Source organism: Durio zibethinus, chromosome 15, assembly GCF_047325235.1.
Source record: "Durio zibethinus cultivar Kanyao isolate XHJ-2024 chromosome 15, ASM4732523v1, whole genome shotgun sequence".
In the NCBI taxonomy this organism is placed as follows: Eukaryota; Viridiplantae; Streptophyta; class Magnoliopsida; order Malvales; family Malvaceae; genus Durio; species Durio zibethinus.
The window spans coordinates 12,375,699-12,398,243 of record NC_143176.1 but is presented as its reverse complement, the minus strand read 5'-3'; the positions used below and the strand labels follow the sequence as shown (position 1 = coordinate 12,398,243).

Below are 22,545 nucleotides of genomic sequence, written 5' to 3'. Positions count from 1 at the left end.
TTATTTTAATCCACTATTGTAGATAATATCATCTTATTCAAAAATAAAATTTCTCCTTTAACCTTTAAAAATCCAAATCGCCACTTTCAGCCTTTAAAATCCACTCAATAGTCATCATTAAATCTTAATAACATGAAGTAAATAAAACCCAAATCGATCATGAAGATTAATGAAAGATTTCATAATTTTTCTTAATTTTTCTCTCAGAACTTCTAGTTTAAATAATAGCAACCAACAATGTATATTTCTTAAATAAAAAGATGGCATATACTCACCTTTCGAAGATTAACTCAATCGTAGCCTTTGATTTTGAATCCAACTTGATTTTTCATGCTCTCCAACCTTAAGGAAGATGACGAAAAAGAACTCACATTTTCTTTTCTATTTCATGATAACTAGGTTTTTCTCTAGTAAAACACTTAGCCATTTTTTCTTCAGTAATTAACCTCCTAATTAACTTAATGGGCTTTAGTAATAGTCTAGCTCGATTACTATTTAGGCTAGGGTATTACATTCTCCCTTCCTTATAAAAAGTTTTATCTTCAAAACTTGATTTACAACCATATCTTATTCCTCTATTTCTGAAATCACTTCTCTTGTTGTATAATTGTTTATTAAACTTTTATCAAAGCTTAAGTTGAATTCTTTGGAGAATTTTTAAGAGTTAGATTATAATGAGATTTTCTTTAAAAGCCTAAGTCATGATTCTAAAAGATTTTTTTTTTAGAGTTAAAGTTTTGATCTTTAAACTATGTCAGATGTTAAAGAGCTTATATTATGATTTTAAGGATTTTCTACAAACTACGAGATTATGGTCTTTGGAGATTTCTAAAAGGTTAAACTATGATAATTAGATCAACAGTGATTTTCAAATAATGTAGCTTATGATCCTTGGGTTGAAAAAGATATTCTATGAGCATGGGTATGATCAATATATTATATGAAGATTTTTAAAAATTTAGATGATAACCTCTGGATAATGTGGTGATGTTCTAAGGACATAACTTTGATCCATAGACTATAGTGGTGAGTATAAGTAAATGATTTAATGAATTTTGGAGTAGTTAAAGTTTCAATGAATTTTGAGGAATCAATGATTCAATGAATTCTTGGTGTAATTATTTTGGTTGATATTTACATATTGCTTTTGGATCTTGTAGTTAAAAAAAAGTGTAATTACTTTGATATAGTGTGATTTTATAAGTTAAAGAGATTTGTGATGCGACTTATAATGAGATATATTTTATGAGTTAAAAGATTATTTAAGAGAATGATTTAATCATTAAAGATCTTATGGGTTTGAGAAAAGGCTTTCGACTTAACGTGATTTTGAAGTTATTTGATAAGTGTTAAATGAATCCTTAATCATGAATTAAGATTGGAATATGAGTGTAAATTATTGGAATTAAAAGTATAAAATACCGGAGTTTGAATGTTTTGAAATTATGAAGTAACTAATTCTTGATTACAATGTTAGGGAATGTCTTGATAGATTTGGTTATGAATATTATAAGTGTGGTAAATAGTTTTATATATGTAAAGAAGGATATTCACTTGATTTGATTCTACATTTTTATTAAGAAAGTACTTAAGGTTTAATCACATGAGTTGGATATTTGCATAGTTAATGTAAAGTTTCTATTTGGAGTGTAAAAATTTTTCTCAATTGTCAAAGTAATTATTTATGGTTATAGTTTATAATTGAAGTATAATATTGGATTCCTTCAAATTTTATATTTATGAAAAATATTGTCTATTGTGGTACAAGGTTGTGTTCTTAGCAAGGAATTAAATTTGTGGATAAAAATTAAAGTTGTGGCTATCTAGATGATTTAGTAAGAAATTGATTTTGAAGGAGTAATCAATTTGTAGAATATATATATATATATGTTTTGGTTAAGAATGATTGTTGGAAATCTTACAAGTGCAAAAGATTTTATGATTAGGTCTTAATAATTAGTGATGATTTTATGTACTTGGTGATTTTTTAGCATGTATTCAATTTTAAAGAAATATGAGAAATTTTATGAAATAATGTGATGTATTTGGCTATTGTTCATAATTATGGTGCAAATTCAAGTATTTGAAGTTTTTATTGGTTCAAACTTTATAAGAGAATTTTTCTTATGGATTATGATGCATAAGTCTTAATCTTGACTTGAAGATGATAGCAATATATTTGGTAAAAAGAAAATTTGAAACATTATAATATTTGTGAGAATTATGGAGACCTACACCCAACCTGTAAGGTATCATTCACTTTGACATGAAGGTCTCACTGTTTTGTCCCACAAAAGGCACCTTGCAAATTTAGGTTTAGATCTCTACATATATATCATTCCTTATCCACACATTCTTCTAATGTAGGATTGGAGGCATTACAATCTCTCCACCTTAAAAACTTCATGTCCTGTCAAGATAAGTCCAATAATAGGACTATGATCACACCAAAAGTTGGGATTCTAGAGGTGATTCTCCACCATGTAGCACTTAGTGACTCTCATGGCCTTACCGTGTAGCATTTAGTGACTTCTATGATGTAGCACTTAGTTCCTATTGAATGGTGATCGCTTTGATACCATTTGTGGAGACTCGCACCCAACTTGTAAGGTATTGTCCATTTTGACCTAAAGGTCTTATGATTTTTTCTTACAAAAGATGCATCACAAGTTTGGGTTTAAATCTCTACATATATATTATTCCTTATCTACATATTCTTCTAATGTGGGATTGAGGCCATTATAGGATTAGCTTAGTTTTGAGTAGGTGCTACCTTTCTTTTGTTTTTAAATTTCTATTGGTTGCCATAGAATTTTCAAGCTTTGTAATTATTTTACTTTATTTGACTATTGTTCTATTTCAATTTAAGTGTTTGTCTTTTTTTTTATTATTATTATTGTCATGCTACCAACTTTTGTTTTTACTCTTTGCAAATAATTTTGTTGCAATTTTGGTTACTTTTAGGTTGTTAAATTGAACTTGAAATGGTTTTTATTTTTGGATGGGCCATGGGATATCATAGTAGCTATTTTTTAGAAAGGGTTAGCATATAGGTGGCAACTGCAACTGGAGTGGCTATCCCTTTAATTTTTTTTTATTATTTTTAGCTTGCTTTTCCCTTGTTAATTTCATGTTTCATTAGATAGATTTTAGCTAGTTCAAGTGATTTTAGAAATTTAATTGCTCTTATGTCCGATTTTCCATTAGACTTGTAGCTTTAGCTAGCAATTTAGGTTGTTCGTAGTTTGTTGGCTCTTGAAAACTTAAACCTTTAGAAACTTAAACCTTTAGGTGGTAGATTTAATTTTTTTTAATTCAAGTGATCTTTGTCCTTTTTAAATTTCAGGCATTTCAAACTTTTTAAGCATTTAAATTTTCATTTTAATTAAGTTTATTGCAATTTAAATTTCAATCATCTCTTTATTGTTGTTGTTGTCTCTTCTAATCTTACCACTACCCATCTAAGTATCTTTATCTCAGTTACACTTGTTTTCTTCTCATGTTGTTTTATAACAGCCCAACACTCAATTCCATATGACAACGCAAGCTTTATAATTATTTTATACAACTTCGCTTTTAACTTTAAAGGTATGTTGTGATCACACAACACACCCGACACATTTTGCGACCTCACCTATCTTGCTTGAATCCTATGTTTGCATCATTTTCTTTCTTGGCATCACTCTGAATAATTGATCTCAAATATAAAAAATATCAACTCTTTGGTACTACCTCACTATCCAACTTACTCACAGTAGCACTCACTTCCTATGATTATTTAATTTACATTCCATATATTTAGTTTTAGATTTATTTAATTTAAAGCCTCAAGACTCCAACGTTTACCTCCATAATTTTAATTTTGCATTACGATCATCACCAGTTTCAATCACTAAAACTATATTGTCAGTAAATAACACACACCATGGAACCTTGGCTTGGATATGTCTAGTGAGTTTGTCCACAACTAATGCAACAAGAAATGGACTTAGTGTTAAGCCTTAATGTAATCTTGAGGTAATGGGAAAGCTATCAGTCACTTCCCCAAATGTCTTCACATTTGTTAAAACTTATTTTTACATATTTTTATCTATGTTAATGTACTTTAAAGGAACTATTTTCTTCATTAAGACCCACCAAAACACCATTCAAGGAACTCTATGGTATACTTTCTACAAGTTGATAAATGCCATATATAGATCTTTCTTTCTTACTTGAAAAACTTCCAACAAAAGCCTTAATAGGTGAATTGCTTCTGTTCTGGAATGTCCTAGCATAAAACCAAAATTGGTTTTCAAAAATAGTGACCTCATGGTGCAACTTACATTTAATTACTTTCTTATAAAGTTTTATAGTATGACTCATAAACTTTATACCTTCATAGTTTGAACAGTTTTGTATATCTCTTTTATTCTTGTATAAAGGCACTAGTGTACTCTTCTTTCATTCATTTAACATCTTTTGGGTATGCCAAATTTGTTGAAAAGATCTGTCCACCATCCTATCCCTATTTTACCTAAGTATTTCCAAACTTCAGTCGAGTTTCCATCTAGTCCTACAGCTTTCTTTGCTTTCATCTTTTTTAGTCTCTTTAACCTCATGTCTTTTAATATTCTATTTAAACACACTATTTATATCCTTAAAATATATGCTAAGCCCACCTATATCTTGCTTAAAATTACCATTAAAGATACTATCAATCTTTGCTTTCGTCTTTCTTAGTCTCTTTAAGCTCATATCTTTTAATATTCTATTTAAACATATGATTTACATCTTTAAAAGGTATGTCAAGCCTACCTATATCATACTCAAAATTGCCATTAAAGAGATTATCAAAATAATCTCTCTATCTTTTTTTAATATCTTTATCTTTCATTAAAACTTTTTTGTCACCACATTTGATGCATTTTACTCTATTAAAATCCCAACTCTTCTTATCCTTCATCTTAGCAATTTTAAATAACTCTTTTTTTTTCATCTTTCATCTCTAGTTTTCTATATAATTCATTATAAAACCTAGTCTTTGAATCTCGAATAGCCTTTTTGCTTTTCTTTTTTTATTATCTTATACTTTGGATAGCTTACCTTATCCCTATGGCTCTTTAAATTCTTATAACACTCTCGTTTAGCTTTAATTATCATTTTCACATCGAAAGGTCCACCACCAAGATTCCTTTCGTAATGGTGCACGATTCCTAGATTCGCCAAGTGCTTCTTTAGCAAACCTTTGAATTATGGCAAAAAAAAATTTTTCACATTACTTTTATATCCTCAATAGGCTTTCAATCAATCTCTTTCACCCATTTAACTTTAAAAGCTAAAATTTTGTCTCCCTTCAAATTTCACTACTTAGTACGTGGTTTATGAATCTGATGTCTCTTCTTTGACCCCTAGAGGTAAAAGATATTTAAAACTAGCAGTTTTGTTGTGTTATCACACTCTCACTTGATAACCTTGTAATCCTTACAGTTTCTTCTATCCTCTTTACTTGTTAAAAAAAAAAAAAAACCAATTTGACTCGATTTGACCTAGTCCTAAAAGTCACTAAATGTGATTCTTTTTTCCTAAAATCTGTGTTTAATATAGTTAGGTCAAATGTAGTAGCAAACTCTAAAATATTATTCTCGGCATTGTTTCTTTCTTCAAAGCCATATCCTTCATGCACTCTCTCAAAGTCATTATAATCTTTGCCTACGTGACCATTCTTTTCTTTTTTAATAAACAACTTTTACTCATTTGGTATAACTCGTATTACCTCATCAAAATCTTCCTAAAATTTTTGTTTATTCGCTTGATTTAAACCTATTTGTAGGGCATAAACACTAATAATGTTAATAGTTTCCTTTCCTAATATAAGTTTAACATGTAAAAGCCTATCTTCATTTTTTTTAACCTTAACCATATTATCCTTAAAATTCTTATTTACAATTATCCCCACTCTATTTCTACTATTTTCCTTACCTGTGTACCAAATCTTAAAGCTCTATGTTTTTATCTCTCTACCCTTTCTCCCTACCCACTTAGTTTCTTAGAGACATATAATATTAATTCCTCTCTTAGTCATAACCTCTCCTATTTCTACTAGCTTACTAGTTAACTATTCTATATTCAAAGTAGCTTAGTGTAACTTATCTGTTATGCACTAGCTTTTTTACTCATGTTTGTTTATTATAGCATAAGAACCCTTACCTATTTAACACCACACCCAGGTGATGATGTGGTGTGTCACTTCCGAGTGACAACCTAGCAACCCTTACCCATTTAATACTATACTCAGGCTTTGATGTAGTGTAATGCTAAGATGTGACAACATAATGAAAATTCTTATTTTGGTCTTTTTTCACAATTTGACTATATTTTATGTTGGCTATCATTCTATTGCCACCCTCATCGCTTTATTTAGGCTTAGGCTGGCAATGTGATAACTAAATCACTCACCACTTTATGGAATTCCATCAAAGAGATACAAAGTGAAAAAAAGGTACAATCTTAAAAGATTGTTAAAGATGAAATAAAACTTAAATCTGCCTAATTTCCAACTAAAAACCAAAAATAAATAGAAAACTTGGAACATCTCTTTAATTATAGGAAAATCTTATTTACCACATATTATTATGAATGATGAAATTGAGGAGCTTGATCATAGCCCCTAATGCCAAATTTGTGCCTAAATTTAAGCAATCTCCATCAAAATGCTTGATTGTAAAAATCTATTTACTGAAATAAAAGAAATGAAGTCAATCCCTTAAATTTGGCAATAGCATTATGACTTTAAGGAATTACTGCCAATTTACATCCATTTTCTAATCATATTTAATGTAGCCAATGTGAAATCAATGAAAGGTTTATTTTTCAGCAAATTAAAGTCATGAATTGACTTTCTCTTTGTGACATGGAATTATTGGTGGGGACACTCTGATGTCAATCTCCCTTAGTCGAAAAAAACTTGTCCTCAAGTTTGAATTTGTCCTTTCACCATGATAAAGTGACCAAGTCATATTCTTTGAACTCTATAAGTTTTGAATGCTTGTTTATTACCCTTTTATACTTCTCACTTTGCTATAAAATTTTAGTTTGAACTTTTTCATGTAGGTTCTTGATACCTTTGGCTCTCTCTTTTATATCTCCACTAAATTGATAATTAATTGGAAGTGGAATTAAATCCAAAAGATTTATTGTATTCTTACCATAACCAACCTTAAAGGGACTACAAGCAATAGTTTGGCTAGGAAAATGATTGTAGGCAATTAAACCTATGGCAAGATAAGATCCTATTGCCTAATTTCTACCCTACATAACTTTTCAAAAGGTTTCCTAAGTTATGATTGGTAACTTCAATTTACCCATCGATTTGTAAATGATGAGAATAACAAATATTTAGATTAGCAACAAGTTTCTTCCAAAAAGTGCGCCTAAAATGACTTAGGAACTTGGAGTCTCAATCAGACACCATAGTCTTTAAAACACCATACAACCTTATGATCTCCTTAAAATATAAATAAAAAAATGAGAAGCATCTATTCTTTTATTGCAAAGAATGAAATGTGCCATTTTGGAGAACTGATCAACAGCCATCATGATGGAATCCTTGTTTTGTTAAGTACTTGGCAAAATCATCGTAAAATCTAAATTGAAATCTTCCTAAGAAACATAAGATACAGGTAGTGAAGTGTACAACCCATTATTTGGTTGTAACTTTTAGCAAGGTGACATACCCTACAATGCTCAAGATGCCATATAAAATCCCTTTCTATCCTTGGCCAATAGAATTTGTTTTGTAAAAAAGCAAAGGTTTTATCCCTTCTAAAATCTCCTTCCAATGCACTACCATGAGCTTTGATGATAATGGCTTGCTTTAAAAAGTATTAAAGAATGCACAGGCAATTAGATTTGAAAAGATATGCAAATGAAACTAATTATAAAACCTATTTTCGCATTTCTTTCAAATTCTACCAAAGTAAAGATCTCCCTCATATAGCTTTTCTTGCATTTCAAAGCCAATACTTGCATTATGGCTAGCAAAGAGTGCTTTCAACTTAGGGCATTGATCACCACATTCGAACTCTAAACTTATGCTTATTGGTGAAGTTATAAGCTTAAAGAAACTTCACCTAAATTACAAATCTTTTATTGAGCTTGTGTTGACTATTAATGAACTTTATTTAGGGATGGCAAATCTACTTGAACCCATCGGGTTCCCACCCAATCTTATAGTTTTTTTTTTTTAAATCAGGTTTCATGTCGGGTTGGATTTTTTTCTAAAGTCAAGTCAAAGTTGAGTTTTAGGTAAACCTTCCCTGACCTAGTATGTATATACAAAAATATATTTTTTATTTATTTAATTATATATATGTATTATATTAATAAAATTATTTTTTAATATTTTAATTTAAGATATCAACCTAATAAAAATACTATAATATGTATAATAAATATTAATTTATATTAAAAATAATATTTTATGAATATTATACTAAATTTAAATTATTAAATTAATTTCAGATCGAGTTGGATTAGTTGTGATTTTATACATATGCGAGTCAAGTCAAGTTGAGTATGAAAAAATAATGTTTTGGTGTCGAGGCGAGCAAAAACCCACCATGACTCAATCCATTGCAATCCTCAACTTCAATGCTCATGATCGAAATATAGAACAAAAAGCTTGGTAAAGAGATACTAACTTCAATGGAAGAAAGCTCTATAGATAGCATAGAACTCTTTGTCATAGGTTGAGACTTTTGTCAGGATTCTTTGAGTTTTTCATTTAAAAAGGCAATTGGTTTACCCTCTTGACTTAAAACAATACCAATTCCAGAATTAGAAGCATTACACTATACCTTAAAGACTTTGTCAAAATCTAGTAGTGAAAGAATATGAGCTTTGATTTTCTTTTTCTTAATGAGTTCAAAATCAATTTGAGCTTTGTTGGTCCATTTAAACACCTCTCCCTTCAAACATTCGATGATAAGGGTAAAAATGGAATTGAATCCCTTAATAAAGCGTTTGTAAAATGAAGCAAGGTCATAGAAACTTTGAATCTTATAAAGAGAAATTAGTGTTGGCCAATTTAAAATTGCTTCCACCTTACAGGATCCATCTTGATTCCTTCTTGGGAAATGACATACCTTAAGAATATAAGGCTAGGAGTAAAGAACTTGCACATCTTTAAATTAGCATAGAGTTTTTGTTCTTTCATTATGCTAAAGAATTGATGTATATGATTTAAGTGTTACTCTTTATCCTTGTTGTAGACTAAAATATCATCAAAATACACCATAATATATCTACTAATGCATAATTGAGGAGTACTAAAGCATTGGATAAACCAAATGGCATTACTATCCATTTATAAAGACCATTTTATATCTTGAATGTTCTCTTTCATTTAACTTTGAACCTCATTTTAATCTGATGGTAACTACTTCAAATGTCAATATTGGAGAATATGGTAGCACCATGAAACTAGTCAGAAAGGTCATCAAGTTGAGGAGTAAGAAAATGATAATCAGTTGTGATCTTATTGATTGTTTTACTATTAACATACATTTACCAAGAACCATCCCTCTTGGGCACCAAAAAGGCTGGGACAACACATGAACTCATGCTCTCTTACACCATACCTTTTTTTAAAAAATCATCAACTTGTTGCTATAGTTCTTCATGCTCTTTTGGGCTTATCTTATAGGTTGCTTTATTTGGTAATACCTCACTTGATATAAGGTTAAATAACGATAGAAGTTTTTTGTTAGGTTAGATCGAGGGTATATTTTCTTGGACAACATCATGAAACTTCTCTAAAATTGGTTTCATAATCGAGGGTGGTTCATTGTTGGTTTATTTTCCTTTACTAGTACTAGATCATATATGTCACCACTCATCTCAATATCTTTTCTACATTTTGATTCAGTAAGTAAACTACTTCCCTTTTCTTTAGAAGGTTTAGAACATTCATTGGTTTAGTTGGACCTAAAACGATCTTATAACCATCTTTGACAAAAATGTAAGCATTTTTGAATCCATCATACAAAATCCTTTATCATAGTGCCATAGCCTTCTAAGCAACAAATGACAAACATCCATAAGGGCTACATCACACCATACTTTATCTTTATAGTGCTTCCCTATAATGAATACTAACAAACAATGTTTACTGACCTCTTAATTTCATTTTTCTCATTGTAGTTATAATAACTAGTAAGGATAAGGATGTTCCATAGCTTTAGGGTCCAACTTTTGCACCATGAGAATGGATACTATATTTTTTAAACTGCCACTATCAATAATCATGTCATAAACTTTTCCATGAGAGGTGCACTTGGTGTGGAACCTTTTTTCGCACCCAATCTTTTTCTTCTATCAGGGCGACACTTAAGCTACATTAAATAACAAGTGAGGAATCGAGGTCGCTATAAGCCACCCATCATTCTCTTTAAAATTCTAGGATTCTTCCATAAGTTCTTCTTTTGTCTCATCAATATCTTTTTCAATTGAAGTCATAACCTTGTGATTTGGACACTTTGGAGCCATGTGCCTAAGTCTTTAGTGCTAAAAACACCTACAAGATTAAGTGTTGTCAAAACTAGGTTATGACTTATAGAAAATAGCTCTTTCCTTCTTTAAAGGCACTTTGAATAGGGTGTAGTTATAGTATTGGCCTTAGATGTGATTTCTTTATTAGTGTAGCCTTTTCACGTCTGAAGCCTTGAGCTACTGCTATGGGCTTTCTTTTGTTTTTTTTTTTAACTTAAGAACAAGCTTGCCACATCATTAAAAGTCCAATATGGTTATAACTGCACTATATTGGAAATTTCATATTTTAGGTTTAAGGTAGTGTGCGATGGTCTATTATTCTTATTCCATCAATTTTCACTTTAACATGAAGTGATCAAATTTCACCACGTATTCTTCCATCAACAAATCCTTTTGTTCCAAATTATAGAGTTTGAGGAAGACATTTTGGTAAAAATTATCAAAAAGGTATTTTTTTTAACTCTCGCTTTATTTTTTTCCCATGTTACAATCTTGTGCAAACCTTCTTTTTCTCATTACTTTTTCAAGTTTTTCCATCAAAATGAGGCACAATGCCATAGTTTAATAGTCGCTAACTTGACTTTATGGTGTTTAAGAGCATCATGGTACTCAAAGATGCATTTTACGGTGTGTAGCCAATCAAGAAACTTTTCTTGTTGCATCTTTTCTTTAATTTTTGTCTTTGGATTTAATCTATTCTAAGTAGGTTGGTCTTTCTGATAATAGTTTCTTACATTTCATGGGTGTGATAGAGTGTTATTCTCTAAAGCATGGCTATTTGCATGGTGAAAATGGTTGGCTTCATCCTTGTCATCAACATTCCTTTCATCATGTCATTTAGCCTCCTTCTCACATTTATCATGTGGGTGTAATTGCGATTAGAATTGCAATATTTGCTGTCACATCTTTTCAATCATAGAATTTCTTAATTGTTCTAAGGATAGTTTCAACCTTAACTATTGGGGTTTGATGATGATGACTAGTTATAGCTCTGATACCAATGTCGATAATGAAATTTGATATTTTAAAGACTATTTGAAAACAAAGAATTCACTAAAATGATAAAATCATGGGAATTATGAATAATGGTTGACTATTATTATTGGATAAAAAGGATAGAAATTCACCACCAAGGTTAAACTCTAAGGGATACAAAAATATCATCCTAAGACTTTTAATCAATGATACAAAATTGAATCACTCACCACTGAATGCTACTTTTTATCAAGTGGTAAGTGCATAAGTTGTTATCAAGTAATAAAAGTGGAAGTAGGGTTTGTCATTCCCTTGAGGATTATGTTATGGTACAAAACTAAGTACTAAAGGAAGTTTTTTCTAACTTTATATTTAGACAAATAAAAAGGTCGATTGGTTGAAAGCAAAAGTGAAAGAATGGAAATTATAAATGTATAGGCTAAAAGCTAAGCGAACCAACTGTCACTTGGTAGCTGAAAGGGAAGCCTATTATAATAGAAAATAAAAGAAAGTTGAAAGCTTAAATGTTGCTTGAAAGTAAATGAAAGCATAAAATAACAAAGTTGAATCTTGAAAGCTTACAAAAGAAAGTTATTTGTGTAAAGTGAGATAGAGAGATTGAAGTGAAAATAAACTTGTATTAAAAGAAAGAGTTTTAGAAAATAAAATAATGGCTAGTTTATCACCAGAGCCAATTTATAAAGAAAAATAAGTGAAACCATAAAAGGAAAAAAAAGAGAAAGAGAGAAAAAAGTGGGATGTGAAATCCCTTATATGAATTACAAGTGAAATGCGTGGCCTATTTATATTACAAGGCTTGGCTAAAAGGGGATAAACCTAGACATTTTGAATATGAAAGGTGATCTTGTAAAATTTCACTTATCTAAGAATCTTCATGAATGGGATTGATTCTTGTTTGGCTAAAATAGACTCTTACATTTAGCCCATTATTATCATCATTTCTTCATGATTTGTAATTCAAAAGGGAGATTTGGCCAAATTGAATACCATATTTGGGGTATTTGGCTAAACTACATTTAAAGTCCATATCCGAGGGATTTGGCAAATCAACATTTAAGACAATATCTCTTTAATTTTGCACAGATCATGGGATTCTTAAAGAATATCCAATAATCACTCTTTGCATTTAAGCCATTATTTCCCATAAATTACAATCAAGAGAGCATTCTCTCAATTATTAAAATCCATAATTTGTGTGATTTAGCAAATCATCATTAAAATGCCATATCTCCTTAAGTTTGCTTGAATCATGGAATTCATTATGAAATCACCTAAATTATTATTGCATTCATTCTAGCAATAGGCTAAATATCCTTTAGATCTCTATGGATTCTTGATTCTAATTCCTGATTAGCTCGATTTACTTTGCCACCTTTACATGGGTTGCATGGGATTTGGTGTTGATGTTCAAAGTAACAAATTTCTTCATGTGAACCTAAACATCGCAAATTTACATCATTATTGAGCAAAATTCATGAAAATTTCAAAATTTTAACTCTTAAATGATTTGTAAATATCATTAAATCATAAGGTTATCACACCCCCACACTTATATTTTTGTTTGTCCTCAAGTTAGTAATGCCAACACCCACATAAATGCATTCACAATCAAAATTTCACAAGTTATCAATCATGCACTATGTATAATATCAAGATAATTATGAATATGGTTGACATAAAACTTAATCATAAGTACTTAACATTTTCAAATACGTGAAATTAAACTATCTGTAATCTATGTAAGCAACCTAAACAAAAGTATGTAAACCATGCCATCACATATTGAATCAAAGATAAAGCAACTTCATATATTTATTTCCCTCATTCCCTTGTTACTAATGTAAGCTTACATACTTGACTCAAAATTAATAGGTCTTTATTAGCTTATAATGTAAGGCTTGGGTTAGGTTAGGAAAAAGGAAATTTTAGGCTTAGAACACTTTGTTTACTTAAACTTGGACTTGAGAACTTTGACAAGGTTTGAGGTAGTTTTTTTTTTTTCCTTTCATATAAACATTTTCAACTTTTCTTTTTTTTATTTTTATTTTTTCTTCCTTGCACCTCCCTACCTCCCTAATATGATTTGTTCTCTTATCTTGTCTCTAACATGCATAAGCAATATGGGTAACACAAGAAAAAGAGGTAATCAGTAGAAAAAGGCTTGGGCTTATTTGATATGGGTCAATAAACAAGAAAAAAGATTTATTAGGCTCAAAATAAAGCTATTAAAGATGCTTTATTCATAGTGGGCTTGAAAAAAGCTTAAACGGTCTAAAGATGGCCTAAATCATTTCTTGAGTTAAATATAGCCTAGGATTTTGCCTCAAGGATGAGTAACCAAATTTTAAAGTCACACTTATGCCTTTATTCTATATACAATTTCAAGTTACATAACTTTTCACAAATATTCATGCATGTCAAAGATCAAAAAAATAATTCACAATATAATAACTAGCATACTTATGATTTCATTTCATGTTTTTCCCATGCTCATACTTGTCTTAAGATCCTACATAGGTCACTTTTATGAATACTTGTAAAAGTTCAACTAAGATTGCAATATGATGAGCAAAAACATAACAACTTGGTTTGAAAATAAAGATTTTAGGGTAGTCTTTTGAAAATTGTTGAAAACTATTTTAGCATAAAAGTTTTCCCTCCCTTACATTTGAATTATGTAGCATTTCAATTGAAATAGTTAAGAATTTGAGGTAAAGGAAAGCTCACATGTCCTTTTTTCTTGAGGCCAAATAGTTTGGGTTCCATTATTCATCCTTTCTCCTTTTTTATTCCTAAAACAAAACAAAACAAAACAAAACAAACAAGACAAAGATCAAGGTAATTGTTCTAATAAAATAAAGAAAGCAAATAACAAAAGTATCTTTAAAATGGAAATAAAACTTAGGTTGCCTCCTAAGCAACGCTAGTTTTGGTAAGGCTAGACCAAACTTAAAGATATAAAAAGTTACGTAATTACTTTACACTTTACACCAGCATCCATCCATTTAATAGTCTTTTTGCTTACCACATGTTCAATAATAAATTCTAAGTGGTGATGCTCAATGATTGTGGTGCAAATGGATGTATATCCTACCCCTAACAAAGTCTTCATTATAGCACTAACTGGATTAAGGTAGATGGGCATTGGCTTCAGTACTAGTGAAATAGGTATAACCATGAAACTATAGGGTTGGTTTCTAAGGTTAAAAGTTCTCCCATGGTTGGTAAATTTAGAGCGGGTGACATGTTTGCCTTTTCTTTAAGCTTAATAAGGGGTGTTTCTAAATAATCAAGTACATTTTCAACTAAACAACCTTTATCAACTTTGTTATCTAACCCATTCAATTCCTCATCATGCATTTGATCTCTGTAGGGTTGGGGAATTGGCAAGGGTCAATTGTAAGGCTTAAGCTCAACTTTTGTGGGACCAATGCTAGACCTTACTTGAGTTTTAGATCCCAAAATTGGTTCATCCTTAAAATTTATTTCTTCAATTGGATTTAAGCTATTTGAAAATGCTTTCCAAAATTGTAATAGCTTTTCATCTTTCATCTCAGTTTTTTCTTTTGCATATTTTCTCTCAAATTCTTATTATGCTTTCTCCTTAATATATTCCTAAAGTATTTCCATAAAACTAGATAGGTTAACCATCATAGGCTTATCTATCAAGTCATCTTCATTGTCATTAATAGCATACACCACCATTCATTTTCCTTTGATTATCCTTTAATATGCACTCCACTTCACCCAACCAACTTGGATTTACATGTTTATTAAAGCTTTTCAAATTGGCATTTTGGGTTTTGAAAAGGATACCTTGATTTTAGATGAATTATGCTAAAGATTCATCATGAGAAGAGTTCCTTTCTTAAGGAAAAAATGGTGGATCATATGGTGGATAAGAGTATTGTTGTGTGGAAGGTTAATAAGGTAGGATGTGGAATTGAATGATGACTCTTGACTATATTCCCCCATGGATAACTAGGTTGACTCTCCAAACCTTGAGTGTAAGTGTTTGGATAATAGTATGATTGGCTATCTTGACATTTATCACAATTATATTTCCCCCCATAACCATGATAGTTATCAGATGCATTTTGAATTGATGGAACATGTTTAAAATTACACTTTCTTTCAAGAACATGTATCTTTTCAACCAAAAAAACAAGTAGTGAAGTTATTATTGAGAAAAGGATTTCATCATACCTTTTGCCATTGTCGCATAGTCTATAGTTTTGAGACGGTAGTTGAATTTGGGAATATTTACAAGATGGCTCAATATAGTCCCTAAAAGTTATGGCCTTATCACAATAAGAATTAGACATATTGGAACAAAAAGAAATAATACATTAGAACATAAAAATAAAATTCTAAATTACAAAGTAGAAATAAGTGTTATTGGTATTAGTTTTTTAGCATTAATATAATCCTAGGCAATGAGGCCAAAATCTTGATTGCTCTTTTTTATAAGGCTGCAAGTACACAGGTCACTATTAAGTAATAAAAGTGGGAGTAAGGTTTGTCATTCCCTTGAGGATTCTGTTGGGATGCAAAACAAAGTATTAAAGGAAGTTCTTTCTAACTTTATATTTAGACAAATCAAAAGGTCAATTTGTTGAAAACAAAAGTGAAAGAATGGAAATTATAAATGGATAGGCTAAAGGGGGGAGAACCTAGACACTTTTAAATATGGAATGTGATATTTTAGAATTCCATTGATTTAGGAATTTTCATGAATGGGATTAATTTTTGTCTGGCCAAAATTGACTGTTGCATTTAGCCCATTATTATCGCTTTTTCTCCATGATTTGCAAGTCAAGAGTGAGATTCAGCTAAATTAAAAACCATGTCTGTGATATTTGGCTAGTCTACATTTAAAGTCCATATATAGTAGATTTGGCAAATCAATATTTAAGACAATATCTCCTTGATTTTGCACAGATCATGGGATTCTTAAGAACATCCAAGAGTCACTCTTTGCATTTAAACCATTTTTCTCATAAATTGCAATCCAAGAGAGCATTCTGTCAATTATTAAAATTCATGACTTGTGTGATTTAACAAATCATCATTAAAATGCCATATCTCATTGATTTTGCATGAATCATGGAATCCATTATGAAATCACTAAAATTATTCTTGCATTTATTCTAGTAATTGGCCGAATATTTTTTGGATCTCTATGGATTCTTGATTCTGATTCTTAATGGGCTCAATTCACCTTGCCACCTTTGCATGGGTTGTATGCGATTTGGTGTTGACGTTCAAAGTAATAAATTTCTTCATGCAAACCTGAACATCACCAATATACATCATTATTGAGCAAAATTCATGAAAATTTCAAAATTTTAACTCCTAAATGATTTGTAAATATCGATAAATCCTAAGATTATCAATGATTCTCTGGAAATCCATAAAAAAAGATATAAAGTAAAAATGGGTACAATCTTAAAAGATTTTTAAAGATGAAATAAAACTCAAATTCACCTAAGTTCTAACTAGAAATTGAAAATAAATTAAAAAAAAACTTGAAACATCGCTTTAAGTATAAAAAAACTTATTAACTATAGATTATTGTGATTGATGAAATTGAGAAGCTTGATCACAGTCTTTGAATGTCAAATTTGTGCCTCAATTTAAAAGATCTCCACCAGAATACTTGATTGTTGAAATCTATCTCATGAAATTAAAGTGATGTCATTTTGTAAAAAATTACAAAGTATAAACCAATTTTGATGAAATTAATTTTAAAAAAAATTATTAAATAATTTCATTATCATTTTTAATAGTAGTTTAAAATAAAATGTACCTAAGTTATAAAATGAATTAAGCCAATGAATTAAAATTTGATTATTCAATTCATTAAAAATTTTAATTTTTATTAAAAATAATTTAATTAAATTTTCATTAATAAATATAACCTAGTAAGTACCTTTTTATTTTGCAAATTAAGAAAATCTTAACCAAGTATATAAAAAGATGATTCCATGTTATAATTTAAATATTATAGAAGAACTCATGATACTTTGTTAATTTTAATCATATGAACTGAGAGTTGTGAAGGACAGGTAGAAGTTAGAGAGAATGATTAAGTTTTCCACAATGAAGATCCTTATAAAGAGTATGTTTGAAGAAAATCATGTTTATTTTTGCTATCATTAAAGTAAATTAATTAAAAATTAATATTGAAAATTATTTGTTTATGGTGATAAAGCTTTTACATAAGTGATTTAAGATCAATATAACAAAATATTGTTAAAATTATACAATTATTGAGTATAAATCACAATAATCACTATAATTTCTAAACTGATTGCCCATATTAAATGATGGCCATGTAATTGGAACTTTGCCGGACTAATGAACAACTCCTGTATTACAATACCTATGATATTTCAGACAAAGGCTCAGAAGATGGCAATTTGGAATCCTGCCAAAAACGACAAAGAAAGGTCATGTGCATACAGTTTACCTATGAAAATTGCCCCCACTATTTGCTGCTGTTTTCCCCACTCGTGCTAACCAAAAAAGTATTGGGACAGTAATCCTCAAATAAAACAAAAAAAATTAGCTTTTGATTTTAGAGAGACAGCGTAACAAAAGGAGGAAAGTAGAAAGAGAGATAAAAAAAAAGAAAAAAGGTTGAGAGAGAAAGTGCGAAGAAAGAGAAATTGTGCTAGTGGGAATGGGCAATTTAATTTGGATTTTTTGGAAAAGGAAAGAAGAACCACTTCTTCAAAGTTTAGGCCAATAGGCAATTTAAGCCTCCTTTATCTCTCTTTCTCCTTGACTGCTTTTGTTTTTGGACTTGGTTTATGGTGTGGTTAATAGTGCTTCAACTCTAAACAATCTTCACTGCACCGGGGGTGCGCAGGATAACAAAGCATTAAGCACAGACAGAAGAAAAAAAGCTTTGGTTTTAGCAACCAAGGAAAAAAATGGGGAATGCGCATTTTAGCAGAGAAAGGATAAGAACAGGAGTGCTGCTAGTGTTTTTATGGATGCTGGGTTTGATATCGCTATCTTGCGCGGCTAGTTTAAGTGCTTCGAGGCAGAAGCTACAAGTGCAAAAGCACTTGAACCGATTGAACAAACCCGCTGTTAAAACCATCAAGGTAAACCGAGATTTTCTTTTTTCTGTCATTTTTGTTTGTTTGGTTCAAGCCTTTTTTAAGGAAGAGAATGAGCCGAAATCACGAATGCTTTTTTCTTTTTGATCTAATCTTCTGTGCCGTTGGATATTTCTTTCTTCCTTTCTTTTTCTGTTTTTTTTTTTTGGGGGGGGGGGTGAATGCTATTATTACTTTCTTTTTTAAAAAGTAATTTCATGCTCCTCTCTACTAGACTTGATATAATTTTTGTTTCTTTAGCAATTTTGACAGCAACTAAACTGGAAATAAATGTCGATAGGCAGATAAATTTTTCTTGAAAATAAGGTTTTTGAAGCTATCATTTTAGGTTTTGATCATCTCCTTTCTTCTCCCTCCACGCACTTGTTGTGGAAATAAAGGAATTTAGTACTGAAGACATCGAGTACTAAAGGGTTTTTAATGTATTTTCTTTATCACACTTTTATATGCAGAGCCCGGATGGGGATCTTATAGATTGTATTCACATATCTCACCAGCCAGCTTTTGATCATCCTTTTCTCAAAGATCACAAAATCCAGGTTCATTCTTCAGCTGCTCTCGATTGTTTGGCTGCATTTTTCTTCCCATATAGTCGAAATTTGAGGATTGTTTTTTGCATTGTTGTATTAGATGAGGCCTAATTACCACCCAGAGGGCCTTTTCGACGAGGACAAGATCTCTGATACTGAGAAACCCAAACAACGCTCAAACCCCATAACTCAGTTGTGGCACATGAATGGTAAATGTCCCCAAGGAACCATACCCATCAGAAGAACCAAGGAAGAAGATGTTTTGAGGGCAAGCTCAGTCAAAAGGTATGGTAAGAAGAAGCTTAGGGCCATCCCTCAGCCTAGGTCTGTAGATCCTGATCTCATCAATCAAAGTGGTCATCAGGTAATTTAAATTGTCTTATTTTCTTTTTCTTTCTTTTTCCACTTAACAATCTATTTATTCTCACTTTGTTATGGGCTTTTGTATGTTTGGCTTCTTGTTGGGGGTGACTAGCATGCAATAGCATATGTGGAAGGGGATAAGTATTATGGAGCCAAAGCAACCATAAACGTATGGGAACCCAAAATACAGCAGCCTAATGAGTTCAGCTTGTCCCAGCTCTGGATTCTTGGAGGTTCTTTTGGTGAAGATCTTAATAGCATTGAAGCTGGTTGGCAGGTAATTTTAATATAATCGTCATGTCTCGAACAATAATTCAACCCAGCATGTGACATGTAACCTGGTTGCAATTTTTATATACCAATTGTTGATTTTAACTTATAAAAAGTAAATGAATATGCATGTCCGTTTAAACAGGTTAGCCCAGATCTGTATGGTGACAACAATACAAGGCTTTTCACCTACTGGACTGTAAGTCTACTATTCTGGGCATTTCATCTTTCGTATGTCTTCAAATACCCTTAGATCATTTCTATGGGCATTTATTAGGTTTTCCTCAAGTTTTTCTGGTGAATTTGTTACAGAGCGATGCATATCAAGCAACAGGCTGCTACAATCTCCTCTGCTCTGGATTCATTCAAATTAACAGTGAAATAGCAATGGGAGCTAGCATATCTCCTGTCTCTGCCTATCGGAATTCCCAATATGATATTAGTATACTTGTGTGGAAGGTAAAAGAAAAAAAAAAGGAAGACAAAGGTTTAATTATTAAGATTATGAAAACTTTGATCATAACATTCATTATGATTTAAAAATTAAACAAAGAGGAAGATGGTTGCCAAGGATGCATGTGAACATCAATGGAAATTGTCCTTTTTGAAGGAAGGTAACAATGAAATGTATTACTGTCTTATAGTAATTTCAGCAGCTAAAACAGTGTCAGCAGTTATGAATCAGAAACATCATTGTGGTTCAGAGATGTTGATAATCTTTTGTATTATCTGTCTGATGACATATTTGGACGCTTACTTTGATTTGATCGAAAGTGAATGTGCCGTTTCCATTTATTTTACTGCACAAGAAAAGCAACTCCGGCACCCTTTTCTCTTGAAATATGTCATGCGATGATGATATAGACATTTAACTGTTTGGGGAACTGCTTTGTAGGATCCTAAGGAAGGACATTGGTGGATGCAGTTTGGCAACGACTATGTGTTGGGTTATTGGCCTTCCTTCTTGTTCTCCTACTTGGCGGACAGTGCTTCCATGATTGAGTGGGGAGGTGAGGTTGTGAATTCAGAACCAGATGGTCATCATACTTCTACTCAAATGGGCAGTGGCCATTTTCCTGAAGAAGGTTTTGGCAAATCAAGTTATTTCAGGAATATACGGGTTGTTGATGACTCCAATAATCTCAAGGCTCCCAAGGAGCTTGGCACTTTCACGGAACAATCAAACTGCTATGATGTACAGACAGGGAGTAATGGGGATTGGGGCCATTACTTTTATTATGGGGGCCCTGGTAAAAACCCCAACTGTCCTTGAGGGAAACTCAGCTCTTTTCCCGTTTCGGTGTATCATTCAAACCTAGTGTACCGTCTCCTCTCTTCTGTATACCCCTTTTTAGTATTAGGTTCGCTTAGCAACATGTGATCTCTCTAGTGGGAAGTTTTGACTCCTTCGGTTTTTATTTGAAAAGATCCCCCATGTAAGTGGTGTTGGGAATTCGGCCCGGTTTCTGAAAAGCCCACAGAAGCAGGCATTTGTCACTATCTCTTTGTTATCTATTTGTTTGTTTACTCCTTTAATGGAGTGGTTTGTTAATGAAGCTGTTCTTAATCGTACTCTCGCAACAAATTGGCATAAATTATGCTAGATCAGAACACTCCTCTTCCATGACCATGAGTTCCATTCATGGTTAACTTCAAAGGCAAATATGTTCACCCTCCGATTATTCAAAGCCAATGGCAAGTTTTTCATTCACACAAATATCCTCTACTTTGTTGAAGAGAGGAAACGAGGGATAAGAGTTATGATTGAAAGCCATTGGATGGGATGGGTTAGTGGGTCCCCCATCCTTTCCAGTCCGCCTGCTTTTAGCTCACAGAATGTACTATTTGTAAAAGCTAATTTCATGATGGGAGCAGCGTCTGCATGTGAGTGGATGACAGTGCTTTGGATCACTGATGAGTAATGAAAAGCTACACCTTTTTCTTTTGTAAAGAACCCCACTTATTCAACTTCAAAAAAGCGCCATCACAATTACGGGAGCATTAAATCCTATTGTCTATTCTTTGAAACTATGGTGAGCTCAGGTTTCTCCCAAGGATTCCTAATCAAATGAAATTATTATTTTGTTTTGGGGGTAAAAAGAGTGGAGACCGAAAGGAATATCTCAATATAAACGCTAAAGCGGAATGCATTTTTGAGGAATAAAAAGGGCATTTTTCCATTTATTTGAAAATTAGCATTCTATACATATAAAGGTGTCCTGTATGAACCCGATGTAAAAACCTTGCGACATTCCCTCACTATTGGCCAACTACCTAAAATATGTTGGGGAATCATCACTCATGTGACCTGGCTTGAATTTTGCAGTGGTTATACAATATAATATGATGGACAACCAGCTTCGCAGTTGTGACCCGCTTTGAGGCTTAAGCCCGAGCCTAGGATTCCTTCTTCTTAGCAGCCTCGCACTTCTGTTTACCAAATATGTAACAAAAGTAAATTGAAAGCTCAACTGAACGTGATTTTGAACTTGAACGTACACGAAATGATTGCTAATGAACAGGATTGATTGAATGAAATTCTCTAGGCTTAAGTATTTATGCTTTGAGGTTGGGCTTATTTCTCTAGGTCAGACTATTGAAAGGTGTGTATTTTTTTTGGGCTCACAGTTCCCTTTCATAAGCTCTTTTAGCCAACGGTTATTGCTGCTTGTACACATAACTTCATACCTTAATCAATCGTAACCGATTAAAGAAGGATAAACAGT

At 31.6% G+C, this 22,545-nt stretch overlaps 1 protein-coding gene across 1 annotated transcript; it reads left to right on the top strand.

The window, feature by feature from the left end:
• The first annotated feature begins 18,314 nt into the window (after positions 1 to 18,314).
• LOC111301793 (protein neprosin-like) lies at positions 18,315 to 21,391 on the top strand. The gene is made up of 7 exons (XM_022897761.2): positions 18,315 to 18,641; positions 19,109 to 19,195; positions 19,287 to 19,550; positions 19,662 to 19,826; positions 19,965 to 20,018; positions 20,132 to 20,278; positions 20,715 to 21,391. Exons 1-7 carry the CDS (start codon positions 18,465 to 18,467, stop codon positions 21,090 to 21,092), a joined length of 1,272 nt encoding a protein of 423 aa, XP_022753496.1. The 5' UTR covers positions 18,315 to 18,464; the 3' UTR covers positions 21,093 to 21,391.
• Positions 21,392 to 22,545: the final 1,154 nt, after the last annotated feature.

Bases quoted from the DNA above. Each gene is read 5' to 3' on its own strand.
- LOC111301793 (XM_022897761.2), top strand. From the start codon at position 18,465: ATGGGGAATGCGCATTTTAGCAGAGAAAGGATAAGAACAGGAGTGCTG. The intron at 19,551-19,661 runs GTAATTTAAATT...GGGGGTGACTAG, and splicing joins TCAATCAAAGTGGTCATCAG to CATGCAATAGCATATGTGGA. The intron at 20,279-20,714 runs GTAAAAGAAAAA...ACTGCTTTGTAG, and splicing joins TTAGTATACTTGTGTGGAAG to GATCCTAAGGAAGGACATTG.